Here is a 19,541-nt window from a genome sequence, read left to right as displayed (position 1 = left end):
TTTCAATTAAACTACAAACATTTTATACTTAAAGAAAACACATCATGGAAACAATATTTGACAAAAGAATGTCTTATGTGTCGTTATAAATAATACTTGAATATAATAATTATTTATAGAATATACAAAGTTCTTTACAAAATTGCACGTTAATATTTATAATACACCTTTTTTCTGATTGTATCTTATCCTGTATTGATAAATAAACTTAAAATGTTTATAAAAATTTCACAACAAATTAACAAAAAAAAACAATTGATTTTTCTATTTTAACAAACAATTTATATTCCGTTTACAATATTAGAACAGTTCATTTCAAAACATCGCTCACAGTGATACACAAAACTGTCAAACAATTGAAAATATTTATTTTTAAATTCAACCTTAAAATATCAAACAAATGTCTGCAGTAGACAAGAGAGTTAGAAGTTAACAGCTGCCAAAATGTCTGAATAATGATTAACGCTAGGCAGCAATCAGCTCAAGAGTAGAGAAATAATTATACTTCGGGAACCGTAAGTAGGACCAGATGACATTTACAGGTGTACAGGTAGAGTTACAGAATAGCACAAATGTATTTTCATGCGACGGTAAGCCATAGAAAAATATATTTTCTTTGTAAGTGAAATTAGGTTTTTATTTGATCTTATTAGATCGCTTGAATTTGAAGCAATTGAATAGAAAGTGTTTCGAGGTCCATCAGTGGGTTCAACCGTATAACACATGCGTTGAAACGCAAAGGAATTTTGTTACTTTTCTCGAAAAGTTGTAGCCCCAGTTGTATCATATCTTTTCCTGTCATACTAAGAAGAGACGTGTTTTACTACAAATGTACTTAAATTATACTCTTAGCAAAACAATGTGAGAAAAGAGTGTGGTCCCATATGGTCATGCGCACTATTTACGAATGGTCAACAGTTTGTATAGGGCTTCATCATCTCACTTATCAACACGAATTAATAACTTCAACCATAAATTCTTAACTAAAGTAATAATACTATGAACAACAGTGTACTTCTTATTATAATCTACATTTAGATGAAAATCTTAGCCGGGAATAAAGCATTCGTTGTCCTCTTGCACGCTATAAATTGTACATACGAACAAAAGACAAGAAAAATATCTTTAGACTCTTTTTTTTTGTTTATTTGCCTCTTCGAAGAAAAACAGTTTTGGAATGAAAGCATCAATTCCAAACGCTTAAATAAATATCGCTCAGCATCTGTGCACTTTTAAGCGTATATTTATTTTCTCGAAATGTTTCTTGATGAAAGATTTATTCGCTCAAGAAACGCAGCGTGCGTATTTCGTGTAATCAGAATGTTAGGCGAGTAGATGCTAGACAGACGATTCGTAAATAACTATTTGCACAATGGGAGGCTTCTGAGGGCTTTGTATTGGAGTTGTGATGTCCCTGATGACCGCTTCTACGGCCGCCTCCAACTCTAGTTGTCTCTTCTCACCCAACATATCTTTACCGCTTCCAAGTCTAGGCATGGTCACCTATAACAAAAAATAAAAAAAATCCACCATCTCAAATCATTTCCACTGTTTTTTTTTCATTGTAATTTAAAAATATTCCGTAAATGATGATAAATAAAATTAATTGCTAAAAAAAATATAATATCGCGGACTTTGTACGTAATAATGAAACAATTTTGTTTTTAATGTAACAAAAAATGATCTTCGTGCGTAATTGATTACGCCATATTTCCAAATCAAGTTTTAAATAAAAAATTATATTCTTATATGAAGAGTATAAAAGCAAACGCGTTTCAATCCAAATGTTTATTATATAACAAGCTACAATTTGGTAAGCCTAGTTTAAAAAAAGAATAAAAGAAATTGGACTGAATCATATTAGTTTTTATACCCCAAATATTATACTACCTATAATTATTCCTTTATATTTTTGTCTAATTTGATCATCAGTTTTTACAGTTGTAGTATATATTATTTTTCGTATTTTATTAAAATGATTTCTAAAAATTTAAATGAAGCTATTGTGTCTCTAAAATAGATAAACTAAAGTGCACTTTAAATATTTACATCTAAAATGTAAGCTAAACTGTTTGCTGACGAATTTACTTACCACAGAGAGTAAAATTAATAGATGAAAAGGCCAGCTAAAGATAAATGGTCTTGTGCGTAAATTACTTGCAATAAGCATTCTTAGAATGGACCATAAATTTAGTTGATTGATAACTTGTTCTACGCTCCAGTGCATTTACGTATTTGAATTCTAGTGGAATTATATAATTAATATTTAACCTTCACATGTATATAATAAATGCGGTTAAGGCAAAACGATAAAATCTCTCAGACTTAGATACAGATAGATGTGGACATTTATATTGGGCTTCCACGGTCAAAACACGTGAATACATCATATTGTAATACCGCTCGGTCTCTTTGAAATTTACATACATATGTTATCCTACTGCAAGTAGACAGTCACATATCTTATTTGAGTCACATTTCAATTTAAATCCTTCCAAAATGACGTAGTGTTTAGAGATATCAGGAAGGCCGCCGTGACTATGACGCACTTTTATAATAGATCGATTTTACAACCAATGGATCAGAAACTTATAAATATACACCGTAAAATTCTACTCGTAGCTTATCTCATTGTATCAAAATTTAACGATTTAGAGGAACTGCGGTATTTTAAAATATTTATTTGTCTACACAGTTTATTTTATTTCATTTATTATCTATGCTCATAAGCCACTACGAATCTAAGTTACTTTTGTGAAATTTAAGAGTATGCTTAAATAGCTACGCTTTAACTATATATAGATATATACATAAAATAATAGCCATAATATGTACATAGAATTTATGCTTACCAATAGAAGATTACTTAATAAATAGTTAAAGATTCAATTTCCTTTTTCAAATGTGAACGTTATGTCTATATTTACTAGAAAATAATTCTTGATGAAAACAAAAAAAAAGCATTTTTATTTTGCTTTAATACAGTGATATCACAACCTAAAAGAATATTGTCATAATTCTGTCATTTGCGTTGGAAAATATATCAGAGACAAACTCACCTGCAATACTTCCCATTTAATAAGAATCAAAGTTTAAAACGTAATTTTAAAAATGTATATTTAAGAATGACAACTGAAAAATTCTGTAAAATTAAAATTTCTTTTTGAAGCTTGTTAAAGTCGCAAATTAAGTAACTGGCGAATAGCTTATGTGGCTTAAAAGGCGCAAGCTTTTTTAGCTAGCGTTTGCCTTAAAAACCCTTGTAAGGCATTGTACCAACATACCCTCGTCCCAACGTGAGTCTTGTTACTGCTGTCTTTCTGAAATGTTTGCACAACATGAACGTAGATGAAAATGTTGTATATGAAAATTAAAATACAACAATAATTTCGTTATAAAACATCCACCTAACCATTGCTTGCCTGTTTTCTAAGGTCTTTCGTAAGTTATCTCAATTAACTTCTTTGAAAAGACAAAGACAAACAAGATATAAATAAAAAAATACTATATTTAAATTGAGCTTCAAAGGTACAATTGTCAATCCGATACATGTTCTTTACATTGGACAAATGAAAGTGTAGCAGTTCTAAATACGTTCAATGGAACTTGAGCGGCATAAAAAGAACGGTTGTTTTATTCCAAACATAATAGAGCTGTTCCGAACGGTTTATAGGGTACTAAAACTAAAAGGGTGGCTGTTGCCACATCGGTACTCGATGACCTCGATCCTGAGCATAGCACAACAAAATAAACAATTAGACTCTATAAGAGACAATCGTTTGTGTTCACAATGTTACAAACTTTAACATCACTAATACTTAAAACAAACGGCCAATGTAACTCTCGCACAGATTAGCTATTTTCCAGCAAAAGTATCGTCAAAATCATTTCGGAGGACTTGAGGATAGGCAGACAAACATTTTTTTTTTTATTTTCGTTATTAATATCGGAAATACATTATGTGCGGGAAATATGCTTTTTATATTACAGAGAAGCACTCCAATTTTATTAATTGAATAGATAGATAGATAATTAAAACAGATAGATAAATTAAAGGCCACAAAATCATTAACCAGCCAATGAGTTATTTAAACGGAAAGATCAAAAACAATTATCATCCAATAATCGAATTTAAATGATATATATCTTGAAATTAAGAATTCCAATTTAACGATACACATTCAGGCACTCATATTGTACTTGTGTAACCTAAAAAACAGTTGATATTTTTAGTTAGACATACCCTTTATGTAAGGGTTAAATAAAACAGAGCACGTATTGCTGTCAATTAAGAAATATATTCTACACATTTAAATCAACACGAATACCTTTCAATAAGATCGAACAAGGCCATGGACGTCTATTACAAAACACAATATCGGTATTTTATTTACATTGGAACAGAATTTCGCTCGTACGTAGCAACGAATAAATAGTGTGTTCATCTCGACGTTTTTATTCGTCCGCGAACTAAACTGAGATAGCATCTGTCAACACAATCGATCCGTCGGCAATTCGTGACCACACTAACGCTCACAATAATTCTATTTGATCAAGTAAATTGGCTTTACCATAAGTACGAAGCTTAAATATAATCTTATATATAAAATTTCCATGTCACAATATTAGTTACCTTACTCCTCCGAAACGGCTTTACCGATCTTTACCAAATTTTATATGCGTATTCAGTAGGTCTGAGAATCGGCTACTATCTATTTTTCATACCCTTATTAAGTTTTTTTTAACTGCGCGCGAACGGAATCGCGGGCGACAGCTAGTATGTATATAAAACAGTAAAAAAACTACCAGTTCATGTGATGTCCTTAAAGCTCGCATAATACTGGTGTCTCCTATTTACCTAGTGCTAAGGAAAAAGTGAATTTAACTAACAAGAACTAGATTAAACATTCCGAAGATACCAAAAAATTTACTTAACTCTAAATTTCACTAAAAGTACAATCATTAACCAATGACAAGCTATAAATCTTTCCAAATTCATCATCGTATGATGCGGTGAGAACTATCTACTGACCGGTAAAATTCAACTTCCAATAGGAACTTTCCCCAAATCTAGTAAAATACAGTTGGGACATAGACGTACTACTTAAATTTACTATGAATCTTTCAAACTGCACCAATTCATATGCGGCGTGTCCTACTTACGGAGAGTTAATAAAAAATTGTAAAATTCAACTTACAATAGTGAGAACTTTGCGGAGATCGTTGTGTAGCGCAGACACGTCGACGCCACGGCCCGCGTCGCCCAAGCGTCGCAGCGTGTCGGCGAGCGGACCGGAGAGCGCGCGCAGCTGCTGCCAGGACCTGGCGTACTGCCGCCGCACCAGTTCGATTATCGTAGACGTCAGCGCCAACCCGATTAATATGTATAGAGTACACAACAACATGTACTTTGGTCTTTCTAGAAAAAAAAAATCGCGTCAATATATTTAAGAATAATACATTAAAAACTAGCTAATCTTCTGTGATACGTCTAAGGAATAGGCAATGATAACGCTATAACACAGGTGAGCAATAACTGGCTTGAGATCGGTGACGTCACTGCGGTGTTCTGGTTCGTCGTACAGAATGTACCGTGAACCATTGCCAAAAATGATGGGCGCATGCGAGTAGAAGGAGTTACATCACTCCATACAGTTGCTGAGTGTAGTAATCGCGTTGTGTTCGCAAACTTTTATCACAATGTTAAACGTTTAAATAATTAGGATAACCATGTTACCTTACTTGGATGGTGTATGTTAACTTACTTGGAACGAGATCACCGAATCCGATGGTGGTCATGGTAATAAAACAAAAGTAGAAACCGTCGTAGAACGTCCAGTCGTCCTCCCACATTTTGAACAACGCCGCGCCCGCTGAGAGGTAGACGAAGAGAAAGCAGACCGCCCACAGCGCGTACAGTGAGCGCTTGCTCGCAGGGTTTACCTCAGACACGCGACTGCAGCATTCTGAACCAAAATAAGCAAAAGTTACTAAAAAACAAACACTAGATACTGGAAAGAAAAAAATAAACTGTTGATTGTGCCCATATTTTTTTATGGGTGAAGGGGGCAAACGAGCAACTAATCGCCTAAAATTATTTGATCCGACGCCCATAGACATCCGCAACCCCAGAGGAATCGCAGATGCCTTGCCGGCCTTTAAGGGAGGTGTACGACCTTTTCTTGAATTTCCCTAAGTCGTAACTGTTTGGAAATACCGCTGAGGACAGAGTATTCCACAACACGGCTAAGCGAGGTAGAAAGTTACGCGAAAACCTTGTCGCTGTGATACTTCGGAGAATAATTAGAACCGAATGATATATCATTTTTCAAAATTACTTAAGACTTTTAAGTTATACGTATGTTTATGTTTAAGTTATGCTTACGAACAATAAAAATATAAATTTTAAAGTTTAAAAAAAATGACGTGATGTTTGTAATTTGATGTGTGAAAGTTTAAAAAGAATGATATTAAAATCTCTAAGGACGCTTTTAAATTCACTTACTCGGCAATGCGGGTAACTGTTTTGCAGCAACAGACAAGACTGTGGCGAAAACCCTTCCCAAATCCGCAATCACTGTGAGCGTCAGCGGTATTCCAATAAGGGCATAAGCTATGCAAAATAATCTGCCCCAAAATGTTTCAGGTACAATATTGCCGTATCCTAAAACAAAAAAGTTTGAGTTTTTTTACAACTTTAGACAATATTCATTAAAATCGTTTGGAGCCAATGGCGCGCTTTTTTTCCAAAACCAAGTGTCAGATAGATGTAGTGAGGGGAACGAAGCGTTGATATTTTTGTAGATCTAGTGCTGCGCCGATACACCGGCACAGTGTCAGTTTTCTCTCTAACAATAATTAGGTGGAAAACAAGCAAACGGGAACCTACGTACGCTGAAATAGCAAAGCGACCAGTGCGCATAGAAATCCGCAATTGCAGGTGCGTTGCCTATCTTCAATCGACGGAGCACCTATTTACTACCTTTTATTTTATACAAAAATGATCTAGTTCTAAGATAAATTTACGGTAACGCAGAAGCAAACAAAATAAACTCGATGTGGAATTAAAATGAAAATTTCAAACTGCCAACGTAATGTAAATGCACTGGTATGCTTACATGTTTTTACACACCTATAGTGGTGAGCACCGTGGACGAGAAGAAAACAGCCTGTAGTATGCTCCACCTTTCCTCAGAAGGTGGAAACTTTTTCTCAACTTCTAAGGACAGGCCGCTAGATGAAGCTTCTTCTAATATCTAAAATTAATCACAATATAACCAAAAGTAATCCTCAGTAAATAAAGATAGCAAGCAAAACTCCGATAACCGGCAAGTATCGCTTTTTAGGATATACCGTAAATTTTAAGAATAGCCCAAGATTAGGAGTTCTCTATTGACAATTTTTTACAAACTAACCTTTGGTTGAAGAAGTTAAAACTGTTCAATAAAATGTTGTTGTTTGTATAGTATATGATGTTCACTTTTTGCATCTACATACCTTTTCATAAATTGCTAATTGGTCACTGATTAACTTTTCCATGCTGACAAATTCTGTTCCATTCATTCCGTAATCGGAAACAATACGTATAAGATTCCATCTTTCCGATAACAATCGATCTCTGTGATACTCCTGCTTTGCCACTTCAGCTGGAAACTCCAAAGCACGGAAAACCTGTGTACAAGAATATCAATTACTTAATTTAAAAATATATTAATTTATAATACTATTGAAATTTACAACCTTTTACAGTGTAGACATTCATAAGTTTCCATATTCAGTGCACGAATTCAAATAATATGACAAGAATGTACATACATATATTTAATAATTTATCTTTACAGTTGTAATTGTATCGTTTCGGTGGTGGCACATCAAAAATTTTCAAATTCTTTTTCAAACAAACAAACAGGTGCTTTCTTCAATTTTACAGAAGTCGTTTCCAAATTGGTAATCGATTCACCAAATCCTTTACAAATAGGTATATACGGTGGTACAACTTTTTGATGTAAGATATCAACCCAGTCTACTTCACTGAACCATAAATGATGTTTTATGTCAAATACGCCCGATTTCAAGGAACCAAATCGTTTCATTGGATCAAGAAGTATTAAATTTTTCACGAGAGATTTACAATTAGGCGTCATACAATCGGGAGTCTTAAACCGAGCTTCGAGTATTTTTTCATAAAGATTTATTGTATGAGAACTGTAGAAAGGTGGATGACCAGCAATCATTTCGAATATAAGAATACCCAGAGCCCACCAATCGACGGGAAACGAATATCCTTTTGATAGAATAAACTCAGGAGCTAGATATTCAGGTGTACCACATAATGTCCATGTTCGGTTTTTAATTACTTTACAAAAACCAAAATCGCAAAGCTTTATATATCCGTTTTCAGATAGTAAAATATTTTCTGGTTTCAAATCTCTATGTATAACACCACAGTTGTGAAGATATTCTATCGCTAAGACAACTTGAGCGGCATAAAACTGTGCTAATGGTTCCGACAAAGCTCCTAGCTTTTTTATTATAGTAAACAATTCACCGCCCGCTTCGAATGGTAAAATCAAATAAACATAGACGTTGTCTTTACAGCAATAGTCTAATGAAATCAAGAACGCAAAATTTATGCATTGCAAAATTCTTTTTTCACGGTGCACCTGTTTAATAGTATTGTTTTGGACAATCTCCGCTTTTTCCAATACTTTCATTGCATGATATGTAAAAGTATTTTTTTCTCTTACGAGAAATACTGTACCGTAAGCACCGACACCCAACGTTTTGATTTTATCAAAATCTTCCGCTGATTTATCGCACTGCGTAGGCTTTTCATACGTTCTAACAAATTCTTGTTTTAAATAATCTAAATAATTTTTATGATTAGCTTGTAATGCACTTGAATAAAGCAAATTGGCTTCTACATTTTTACGAGAGGGACCTGTCATATTGTCATAGTTTTGGATTTGTTTGAATTTCGCATTTTGTCATAATGACAAATAAATCATGTTTTAATAATTATGTAACATTGCAATATGTGAATAAACACTGACAAATATAAGAAAATAAACATATGCACGTACATACAAATGAAAGATTTATGTTTAAGCTGTTTGTCCATCAGCCCTAAAACCTTCACTTATTTTATTTGATTACATGATTATTGTTATGAGCACCACCTGTGAAACCATCTAGTGTTCAAGTCATAACTTTATAACTTAAGGAGTAGAAAATAATGAAACAGAGAGAGACAAATAATGAACAGCTATGTTACTTTATTTACGGATTATTACATATATTCTCTAACTATCAAGACATAATAAAATCTAATTATTTGTATATAATTCTAAGTGTAATGATAACACTAAAGAAAATTATAGGCAAAAATCTCCGCGCAAATGACGAACTAGAAACAATAAAAAATCTTAAACGATATTAAAATCGTGGTTAGCCATCTCTCAGCCTTCATACGCTCGTAGACGATGGAGGCTCAAGGAGAGTGACACAGTCTCATATATTAATGAAAATTGATTTAAAAACAAATCCTTGTGACATTAAGAGAAAGTGCAACATTTTCCATTGTTACACAATAAGCAAAATTCTAATAAAAATATTAAAATTCTAATGGCTATACAAATGCACAATACTGAGCTTGTAACTGTGCCACGTATCCTCTGATGAAACATCCGTACAAAGTACGAGTTATCTATGGCAATATATTTTCGTACGAGTATTTTGGCGTTGGTAACCCTTAGATAAAATATAAGAATATTAAACTTGGTACATCTTAAAAATCTGAAAATTCCGATTCAAACATGCATTTTGAACATTTTTTTAATATATCTTGATTAGTTGGCATCAATTCATCCAACTCCATTTCAAGTGAAACATTCGGCATATAAGGAGGTTCGACACTTTGCTGTAATATTGAATTCCAAACCACCCCATTGAACCAAGGATGGGCCTTAATGTCGAATGCACCGTTTTTGAAAGAACCGATGCGCTTTGATGGATTCACCTGCAAAAGACTTCTAAGAAGTTGTCTACAATCCGTATTGATCGTCTTCGGACATTTGTAATGACCCTCTAATATTTTATCGTATATTTTTGCCGGTTGTGAATCATAAAATGGAGGATATCCAGAGAGCATTTCATATATTAAAATACCTAGAGCCCACCAGTCCACTGGGAAAGAATATGGTTTAGAGGATATTACTTCTGGTGCTAAATATTCCGGTGTACCACAAAGACTATAAGTCTTTTTTTCAGATACTTTTGCAATTCCAAAATCACACAATTTTAAGTATCCGTTGGAAGCGACCAAAATATTTTCCGGTTTTACGTCTCTGTGAATTATATTACAATAATGTAGATATTCTAACGCTAGAGTAACTTGGCTGGCATAAAATTTCGCCAAAGCGTCCGAGAAACTGCCAAAGCTTTGTAAAATCTCAAATAATTCTCCACCAAACATAAGAGGGAAGATGAAATAAACATATACATTATCTTTAAAAGCCTCGTCCAAGGATATAATGAACGGAAACCTGATCGCTTGAAGAATATCCTTCTCTGCGATTAAATTGGTGACGGTCTTTGTTTCGATTCCCGCGGCTTTCTCTACTGCTTTCATGGCATGATAATATAAAGTATTTTTATTCCTTACTAAATACACTGCACCATATGCACCACTTCCGATATTCTTTATGATATCATAATCATCACACTTTCCTTTGTATTTTTCTGGTTCGTTGTACCTATTTTCGAAATCTTCTTTAAGAGTATCCAAATGACGCAAGTAATCAACGTGGTTCTGATATGTAAAGGACGATTTGGCCATTAAAAATCCAATTATAAGTGAATTTAGTTGCTTGTTTCATATTTGTTAAAATATATAAATACGAACATTGACTCAGCAGCCACGACGCCGAAGAATATTGACATTTTATGACGTACCATGTTGACATATCATCTATTGATAATAAATGTAATATAGGATGGACATAAAAATACATAAAAAGAACCCTTCGTCTTGAAATGGCAACAAAAAAAATTATTTAAAATTCGTTCTCATCTTCCCATTGCACTGACACACTGACATTGTTGATTGTCTTCAAATTGTCAAAGTATTTTATTTAAACGTAGTGTAAATTTTTGAGTTCGAGATAATTTGATGCATTAATATGCGGAAAAAAGATAATTGGCGTCATTAACATAGAATAAGTCTTAAAAAAATTAGATTTTAAATGCTATAATTCGTTGGATGCAATTTGCAACACGTACGTCAATTTGACGTACGTGTAGAATATTGTATGTAATGGTGATTGTGGCGCCCTCATCATAGTTGTATTCTTGGTCAGACTTTACTTATAAAAATTAAAATAAATCTTTGGCCTTATTATTATCATTAAAATACAATACCAAATTCATCCACGTTTTAAATACTTTCGTTAAGCACGATGATAAACCTTCTGTTTAATAAATCTTGTGTTGCAAGAAAATCTCGCAACACAATATTAATTATTATATTGACTTTCATCTATGAAAATGTCATATTTTGTTCTATCAATGTTTTTGTTTCTGACTTCTATCACCTCGTCTATTTATCAAAAAACTTAAAATTTTAATTTACTATTTACTGGTTCAAACAGGTATTAGAAATGGCAGAGGATTCCAATCGATTTCTAACATCGACATCTTCTGGCGGGGGTTACAGTCAAGCGAAGCAAGAACAATATACCCTATACTTGCGTAAACTTCACAAAGAATTTCTGGAGATATGGAACGAAAGTCCCGAAACGACTGCGAAAATATCTGATTTCGAGAAATATAAAGTTTTAGGCACTGGAGCATTCGGCGTAGTGTATTTGTCTAAACATGTTACCACCGGAAGATATTATGCTATGAAAATGCTTGAAAAAGAAAAGATTGTCAAATTAAAACAGGTGGAGCACAGTTTTTATGAAAAGAAAATATTGTGTGGACTCAATTTCCCCTTCGTTGTATATATGAAATACTTTCTCAAAGACAACGTATACCTTTATTATATTCTACCATTCATTCCGGGCGGTGAAATGTTTTCTCATTTACGTAAATTGGGAAAATTCGAAGAGGCTACGTCGAAATTTTACGGCGCTCAAGTTATTTTAGCTCTAGAATATCTTCACGCATTAGATTTAGTTTATCGTGATTTAAAACCGGAGAATATATTGATAGATCGACATGGATATATTAAGATAACAGACTTTGGATTTTGTAAGCTTATCCACGGTAGAACTTGGACCTTGTGCGGCACCCCCGAGTATTTGGCTCCGGAAATCATTTTAAGTAAGGGTTACGGGTCTACCGTGGACTGGTGGTCCATAGGAGTACTGCTTTTTGAAATGAGTGCCGGTTATCCACCATTTTTTGCTTCAGATCCAATGAGAATTTATGAAAAAATCGTTGCTGGAAAATATCGATGTCCGAGCCATTTCACAATGGAATTGAAAGACCTCATATCGCATGTACTTCAAGTCGATGTTACGAGACGTTATGGTAATCTAAAAAATGGAGTGTTAGATTTTAAAAATCATAAATGGTTTAAAGAAATGGACTGGGACGCACTTTTGAACATGCGTCTCCAACCGCCATTTATACCGAAGGTTAAACATCCGGGGGACACAACGAACTTTGAAGTTTTCGAGGAAGAAAAAATTAAGGAAAGTCCAATTAACTTATTTGAAGACGAATTCGCTAACTTTTAATATAACTACTTTACCGTTAATATAAACTGCTACTAAGAATACGCCAAATAGTTAAGTTAGAACGATAAGAAGTCACAAAGTATTTTAAGTTATTATTTTTTTGAATTATGACTTTCAAACTATAATAATTTACCACAATTGTTCCACGTAACAATTTAAGACAGGAATTTAGTTTTTTTTTAAGCCAGGTATGGATAAAATATAATGCTTTCGTCTTTCTTTATGGTAGTTCTTATGTCTTAATTGGTGCGTTATGAAATAAACCATTTGAATTGCCTTTATTTTTATTTGACATCGACAAACAAACCATAAGTTTAGCCTTCGTTTATTAAAATATCTTACAAAAGTTTAATAATTTTATATCAAAAAAAAAACAAGAACATTACTACGGCCTTACTGGAGTGATTTGTGTTGTTCTTGTCTTTAGTAGTATAAATGTGTACTCACCAATCCCCCTCCGGCGGTATATAGCATGAGAGCAACCAGAAGGCCGATGTGTGAGAGCGCAGCGCGCGGGCAGAAGCTATCCCAGCGCGACGGCTTGCTCGGTTCAGCGCCCATCAGCGCCTCCGTCTCCCATGACACGCCCTTCACGTTCTTACACATCTCAGACACTTCTATACACTTTAACTGAGCAATCACACATTACTAAGGTCCATGAAAGTAATTATAAAAAAGTTCATTCGTTGAGCAAAGCTGAAACAGTTTCATTATACTTGAGGACAATACAATATCTATTGAAATATGTGAATGGTTTTTTCTCACTCAAGAAGTTTATTTGATGTGAAGTTTACTATTAATAAAGCATAAAAGTTACTTAAGTTTTAATAAAAGTAAGTTAATGGGAGAATAAATTATAGTGGCATCTTTTCTTTTCAAGAGACCTCAACCACCAAAGACATAATGCTTATTAATGGAGTCCCTTGGTGTAAAAATCTCTAACTTAATCTGCACTCAAGGAGGCTTTTTATCTAGTTTGGATGGAGGCAGAAACCTCAGCTCTTCCTCGTGTTCTTATTACCGTTTAAACTCAATTTTATATCCAGCCGAGCCTTGTAAAAACAGGTACTCATCATACATGTAATCTTAGTTTGCGTGCAACTACAGGTCATCGATTCTTTGTCAATTATTTTTCACTGCGGTTCCATTAAAATCCATGCAGACTTAACATGAAATCATTATGAAAGTACTAGGCTTTTCGAATAAAAAATAAGGACTAAGAATGATTTGTTTAAAAAAAATCAACAAAACAGGACTATGAACTGGAAAGGGGATAAAGAAATATTTATTTATTTCATTGGATTCCGAATTATTTAAAACTTAATTTTCATTAAATTTCTGTATCACATTTTACACTGTGTAACTCCTGCAAAAAGGTAATCTGCAAAAATGTTTAAAGGTATCTCAGTACCGGCTCAACGGATCTTGATGAAATTTGGCACAGATGTAGAACATAGTCTGGAAGAACACATAGGTTACTTATAACGTTTCTTTTTTCAATTTCGCGCGGACGGAGTTGTGAGCGACAGCTCGTATTAAATTAATTCTTTAGAACATAAACAAAATGTAATTTTCTGACCTAAATTAACCTTTTTTCACATTAAATTAACATTGGATTTAAAAAAGGGCGCTTATACACGCGATTTAATTATAAATCCCCTTCCAGACCATACTGCAACACCCACAGACATTAAGCGAACTATAAGGGAAGAAAGTGTAACCAATCAACTTTTTGAAATATACTTTTATTTTTTCTATCGAAGCATCGATAAGACTCATCTTAAATGATTCTGATAATTTTTCTATGAACATTTCATTAATTAATTTATCAAAATATAAAATTTCAGCTTTCATGTTACAAAACATATATGTAGCAATTCCTAATTAACATTGCTGATCCAAAATAAATCTTAATATTACCGTAGGCTATATCTGCTGAAAAACCTGCGCTAAATCATTCTGCATTCTCATCATATCTGTTAAGTATCTCTGTTTTTTATTTCGAAGAGTGTTTTGACAGTATAAACCCCGTTCTAAAGGCCAGGCCTTTCACAGAGATTCACATAAGCCATTATCCTAAGTAGATAAGTGGGTTCAAACGACTTATTCAACAAAGTTGGGTCCCAGGGTGATATTTTCTGCTTATGTCCTGTCAGATATAAAATGTAATAACTTATGACGAAATACATTTTGCGTGCTTAATATGTTAAAGCATATAACGTACGTATGTATCAAAACAGTTGCTATATGTTTAATTAAAAATCAAGCGCGATGAACTTAAAAACTGATACGATTAAATAGACTTTATATAATTTTCAGCATTAAAGGTGTTACATACTTGGAAGGCTTAGATAAGCTAAACTTAAGCTGAAATATAATGATAAGAAAGCATCATAGTACGACGAAAACATTTTTATTTATTTATTTTGTGCCCTAATTAAGGTCAGCACTTTTATGCAATGACTCAAGGAAAATCAGTCATGCAAAAACAACATAAAAGTAATTGCTTGCGCCAAAGATTTATTTGAACACGTACGTAACATATTGTTTTCTCTGTTACTAGCATTAGTTAAGATACAGAAAATAATTTGTCTGACTACATCTGTTGCATAAATATGGGTTTCCACTGCTTTTGAGGTACATGTTATTATCTCTCATCTTTCAAAGAAATTGATAGGACGATATGTTTTTGTACGGTTGTTACGTCAGTAGAAACTTACGGTAATGGACTAATAGAAAACATTTTAACAAATATTTCATGAAAGATAATTCAATTCTCACGCAAATTAGCATGACTGTTAGAACTAGTTAAGTCACGTGGTAGATTATTATTACACAAAAGTGCAGATGGCAATTATGAATATTTTATTTCGCTGTATAACTGTAATATTAGTTTTAACTAGTTGTAACAAGGAAACCTTAATCAGCTCATATGATGATAAGGATTAAGAATTTATAAATTAGAAATTATTTGTATAATTTTTGATGCCTAGGTCTAAGCTAAAATTAAGAAATAAATATGCTACTAATAAAGGCTGGTACGAGTAAAGCGTTCAATTGTAATTCAATTCTTTTGTAATTTGACCTAAAAAAAAGACGGCATATTATCGTTTATGTAGCCTGCATTGGCGTAAAGTTACATAAGCTATTGAAGGATAAAATTAATAAGTCTTAGCCTCAAGACGCATTTAATTATTTTCTTCTTACTTTCGTATAAAGAATTGAATTAAAAATATTTTACGAATATTTTTGACCGCAACGGAAAAGTAACAACTTCCTTGAAATTAACTACTTTATTATGGAATACATATCACAAAAAATAATTTATATTAAAAAAACGGGGTTACTAAGCACTAATTTTTACTAACCAATTTCTAGTATTTTATGTCATCTACGAATTTACAAAGCACGTGTTCACTGACGAAGTTTAAACCGGATGAATTGAATCCGCGCGGCGGGAACACATCCTATCCCGTCCGAGTATCGCGAAGGACTGAAAAGATTTTGCTTGTAACCGGGAATCGCGATAAGCAATGGTCATTATTAATGTAAGTAAAGCCAAATATATTTAGGTCAACGAAATAACTTTTTTCAATATGTTATATTTGTTCTTGGATATATTTCCTTAGTATAATTAAATGTACATTATTTGAAACCAACCTAGGCTATAATAAATTCAAGAATTTCTTACATAACCATGTGTAGTCCCATTGTGATTGAATGGACTAACTGCTATTTGTTAGGTATCTAGGTTCGAATCAAAAGCATGAATATCATACCTTTTGTCCATAATTACTATTTTTGTCACCCAGACTGCTATGGAGCTTTAAAAATTAAACATAAGTAATAAAATAAAAAACATAAATAAAAAGTACTATAAATATAATTTAACAATGTTCATATTTGACCAGCGTTATAATAATACGAAGTAAATATTTAATTGGAAAATAAATTGAGTAATTCGTAGACATATTAACAATTATTATTTCCAAGTGGCATTGATAAATCGATGTTTTACTGTTATCGATGGCTAACGCTATCTCTAGCGACACTTCGGACATCGATTAACACCAAGTCTCTGAAAAACAGACAGATATCACTACAGTTAATAAAATTGACGTGGCTGTGTGCATTAGGGTTTTGTGCGTCTGTCTGTCCGCGGCTGGACCGATTTTGACGGGATTATGTATGCGGGAGGAACATAGGCTATTTTCTAATTCCAAACCGATAAAGTCCCGAGCTACAGCTAAGTTATAAATATATATCAGTATAAGTGAGGTGATTTACTATCGAGGCTTGCGGCGAATTTATTGGTAGCACGCTAACGCCTAATCTTTCTCGTAGATTACAATTCCGTATTGTTAAATGTTTTTAGCATCAGGCGCTTTTTATGTTTATTTTCATAATTAGTTGTGTTATGTCGCGTTTTTAAATCAGTTAAGGACAATTTCCTAACATTATATTACTATTTAATTACCGTGATTATAAAATACAAAATTAATATTTGCTTTTATTTAATATTTTCTCGCTTTTAACACACGCACAGGAATGTACGGAAATAATTTTAACACTTTATTTCCACGTGATTAAAATGACCTCATTACCTACTACGAGTACAAAAACATTTTATTAAACGAATCATTCATAACTATACCCAAATTCACTCGTCCAGATAGATAGGTAAACAAATATTAATAGCCATTTTTCCTCACTGAGACAGGACCTTACAAACAGTATTTTTTTTAATATTTGTTTTTTTTATTACATTGGTAAAATAAATCGGTCTGTTAAAGAAAATATAGTTATGTGACCTTTCTTTTGATACTCGAGGTTTGTTTGCTAATGTTGGAATGTTTCTATGTCATAATACCTTCTATATTTTACATTGACCAAGATTAACAAAGAGCTAGTTATACAATTCCAATGACTATTCCTTAAATATGTCTAAACAATGTGTTGAAAAATTTTGTTTTCCCGCCAACGATCCCCGCGTCATTTGTCACCGGCATTAGTCCAAGCAGGAAAAAAAATTGGCTTGCACTCAGTCAACAAAAATTGTTGCCAATCACTTATTGGCTACGAACATTCTTTCTGTCGTTGACTTATATTACCTTGTCTAATATTTAGAATAGACCGACAATGTTATTTGACCTGGTGGGCATAAGCCAAACTAAATTATAATAGCGCACTAGCGCCACCCCTCCAATATAAAAAACTGTTAACAGATCTATGTCATACTGCAGCTGCCTTATCATGTTTTGTTTTTTTTGTGTCCCTTTCTATGACTAAGTAGATTTTTCATATTTTCTGACAGAATTAACCGCAATAGTAGTGCTTCTCTTACCGTCCCTGTCAAGTTTGTCGCACTGTACCTCGTCAAATATTTATTATTCGTTCGAAGTTAGCTTTTAAATGTTTCAGAAGTAGAATCCATCAATGAATTGTGACCGCTCTTTTCTGTGCATGTCATGATTTTATAATGAATCCCAAGGTGTTTCCATTGTGCCGACTGGCCTGCCGATAAATCGGCCTAATTGCCCAAAAGAACCTAATACCACAAGGAAACACATTTCGTTTATTTACATCCAGAATACATGACTTTCTTGTTTATTATTAACAACCTAAAATAATTTGTATAAAATACTGACATCATTTTAAATAATTATTAATAATTTAAATATCATTTAAACCTGAAAAAATAAAAAGAAGAAAAAACAGGTCACTAAATTGTTAACTGTATTCTAGAATTTCACTAACGCTGTTACATTTGTGTCTTGTAATCTATGTTTTGTCAAAGAATGAAAGGACATTGCAAGGAGATTTTATGGTAAGCTTATCATAAATAAAGAGTGGTCAATATCTCGTATTATTGTATTACAAACTTCTAAATCGCAGCAACATCTATCCACGATAATAAATCGATATTAAAAATGTATTGATCGTAAGTTGTCTAAAGTAGTGAGGGAAACATAAATACGTATCTCTTACAAACGTTGAGGAGAAGAAAAAATATTCTCACTGATATATTCATTCTAGCATTGTTACATGATGACAATGCAATATTGTCATGTTTTTACTATGAGGCAAAGTACTATACACATCATGATAGAGTGACCACTGATAGCACATCCATTGTAGTGATAAAGCAAGCTCAGGTAAACTTATACGTCAGGGGTGGCCACATTGTTGTACCTGTACAAAAAGATTTCATTTTGCTTGAGCATATTCCGTTTTTTGTCCGTAGACTGCGCTATGAGTCATGAAACGAACGCATTAGTATCATTTATATAATATAAAATTATAAAGTTAATTAATGTAATGAAGAAACGCTAATCTTAATAATAGCTTTTTGCCTTAGTTGTTTTTTTTTTTTTATTAAAAATTTTACAGACTAAATAAATTTCCTACATATTCTTTGCAAAATTCTTGCATTCATACAATCAACAGTTTTAGTAAACAATTTTCTGTAAAACATAATATTTTGTATTTAGAATAGCTAACCATCTAGTCTAATTTGAGGGAAACACCTTACTCTTCGAAATCGGTTCAGCTGTTATGCCTGGTTAACAATATGGCAGTACGGTAGGTCAGTCGGGTAAAAGCATCCTATTGTACTGCAGAGATGACGGATTTCCGTTTAGTACAGTCCTAGCACACTTCTTTCTGCATCCTTTCGTGTTGTATTACTAATTAGTTTCAGATATTACTTAATATTAAAGCATTAACCGTAAACCAAAGTATATATAGAAGTATAAAAAATTAAAAAAAGACGTCCGTCTATAATATTTAGAATCCGGC

The 19,541-nt window shown here is 33.0% G+C and overlaps 2 protein-coding genes across 3 annotated transcripts; one reads left to right on the top strand and one right to left on the bottom strand.

Annotated features, from left to right (window-relative positions):
• Nucleotides 1–293: 293 nt before the first annotated feature.
• On the bottom strand, nt 294–16,218 carry LOC106708554 (TWiK family of potassium channels protein 9). 2 transcript variants are annotated; one of them, XM_045677875.1, is made up of 8 exons: nt 16,112–16,218; nt 13,191–13,439; nt 7,498–7,671; nt 7,133–7,256; nt 6,506–6,664; nt 5,766–5,966; nt 5,199–5,419; nt 294–1,503 (listed from the first exon to the last, which is right to left on the bottom strand). In XM_045677875.1, exons 2-8 carry the CDS (start codon nt 13,347–13,349, stop codon nt 1,339–1,341), a joined length of 1,203 nt encoding a protein of 400 aa, XP_045533831.1. In that variant the 5' UTR covers nt 13,350–13,439; nt 16,112–16,218; the 3' UTR covers nt 294–1,338. The 2 variants fall into 2 exon arrangements, with proteins under 2 accessions (XP_045533831.1, XP_014355577.1); XM_014500091.2 differs by lacking the exon at nt 16,112–16,218 and having other exon boundaries at nt 13,191–13,528.
• On the top strand, nt 11,658–12,743 carry LOC106708557 (cAMP-dependent protein kinase catalytic subunit alpha). Its single transcript, XM_014500094.2, has one exon. It carries the CDS (start codon nt 11,658–11,660, stop codon nt 12,741–12,743), a length of 1,086 nt encoding a protein of 361 aa, XP_014355580.2.
• Nucleotides 16,219–19,541: the final 3,323 nt, after the last annotated feature.

This window comes from Papilio machaon, chromosome 5 (genome assembly GCF_912999745.1).
Source record: "Papilio machaon chromosome 5, ilPapMach1.1, whole genome shotgun sequence".
NCBI classification, from domain to species: domain Eukaryota; kingdom Metazoa; phylum Arthropoda; class Insecta; order Lepidoptera; family Papilionidae; genus Papilio; species Papilio machaon.
The sequence above is the reverse complement of the archived record's forward strand: the minus strand, read 5'-3'. Positions and strand labels throughout refer to the sequence as shown.

Coding starts and splice junctions, on each gene's coding strand:
- LOC106708557 (XM_014500094.2), top strand. CDS start 11,658: ATGGCAGAGGATTCCAATCGATTTCTAACATCGACATCTTCTGGCGGG.
- LOC106708554 (XM_045677875.1), bottom strand. CDS start 13,349: ATGTGTAAGAACGTGAAGGGCGTGTCATGGGAGACGGAGGCGCTGATG. Junction 7,257..7,497: donor AATTAGCAATTTATGAAAAG/GTATGTAGATGC, acceptor GATTAATTTTAG/ATATTAGAAGAAGCTTCATC. Junction 5,420..5,765: donor ATTCGGTGATCTCGTTCCAA/GTAAGTTAACAT, acceptor TTTTTTTTCTAG/AAAGACCAAAGTACATGTTG.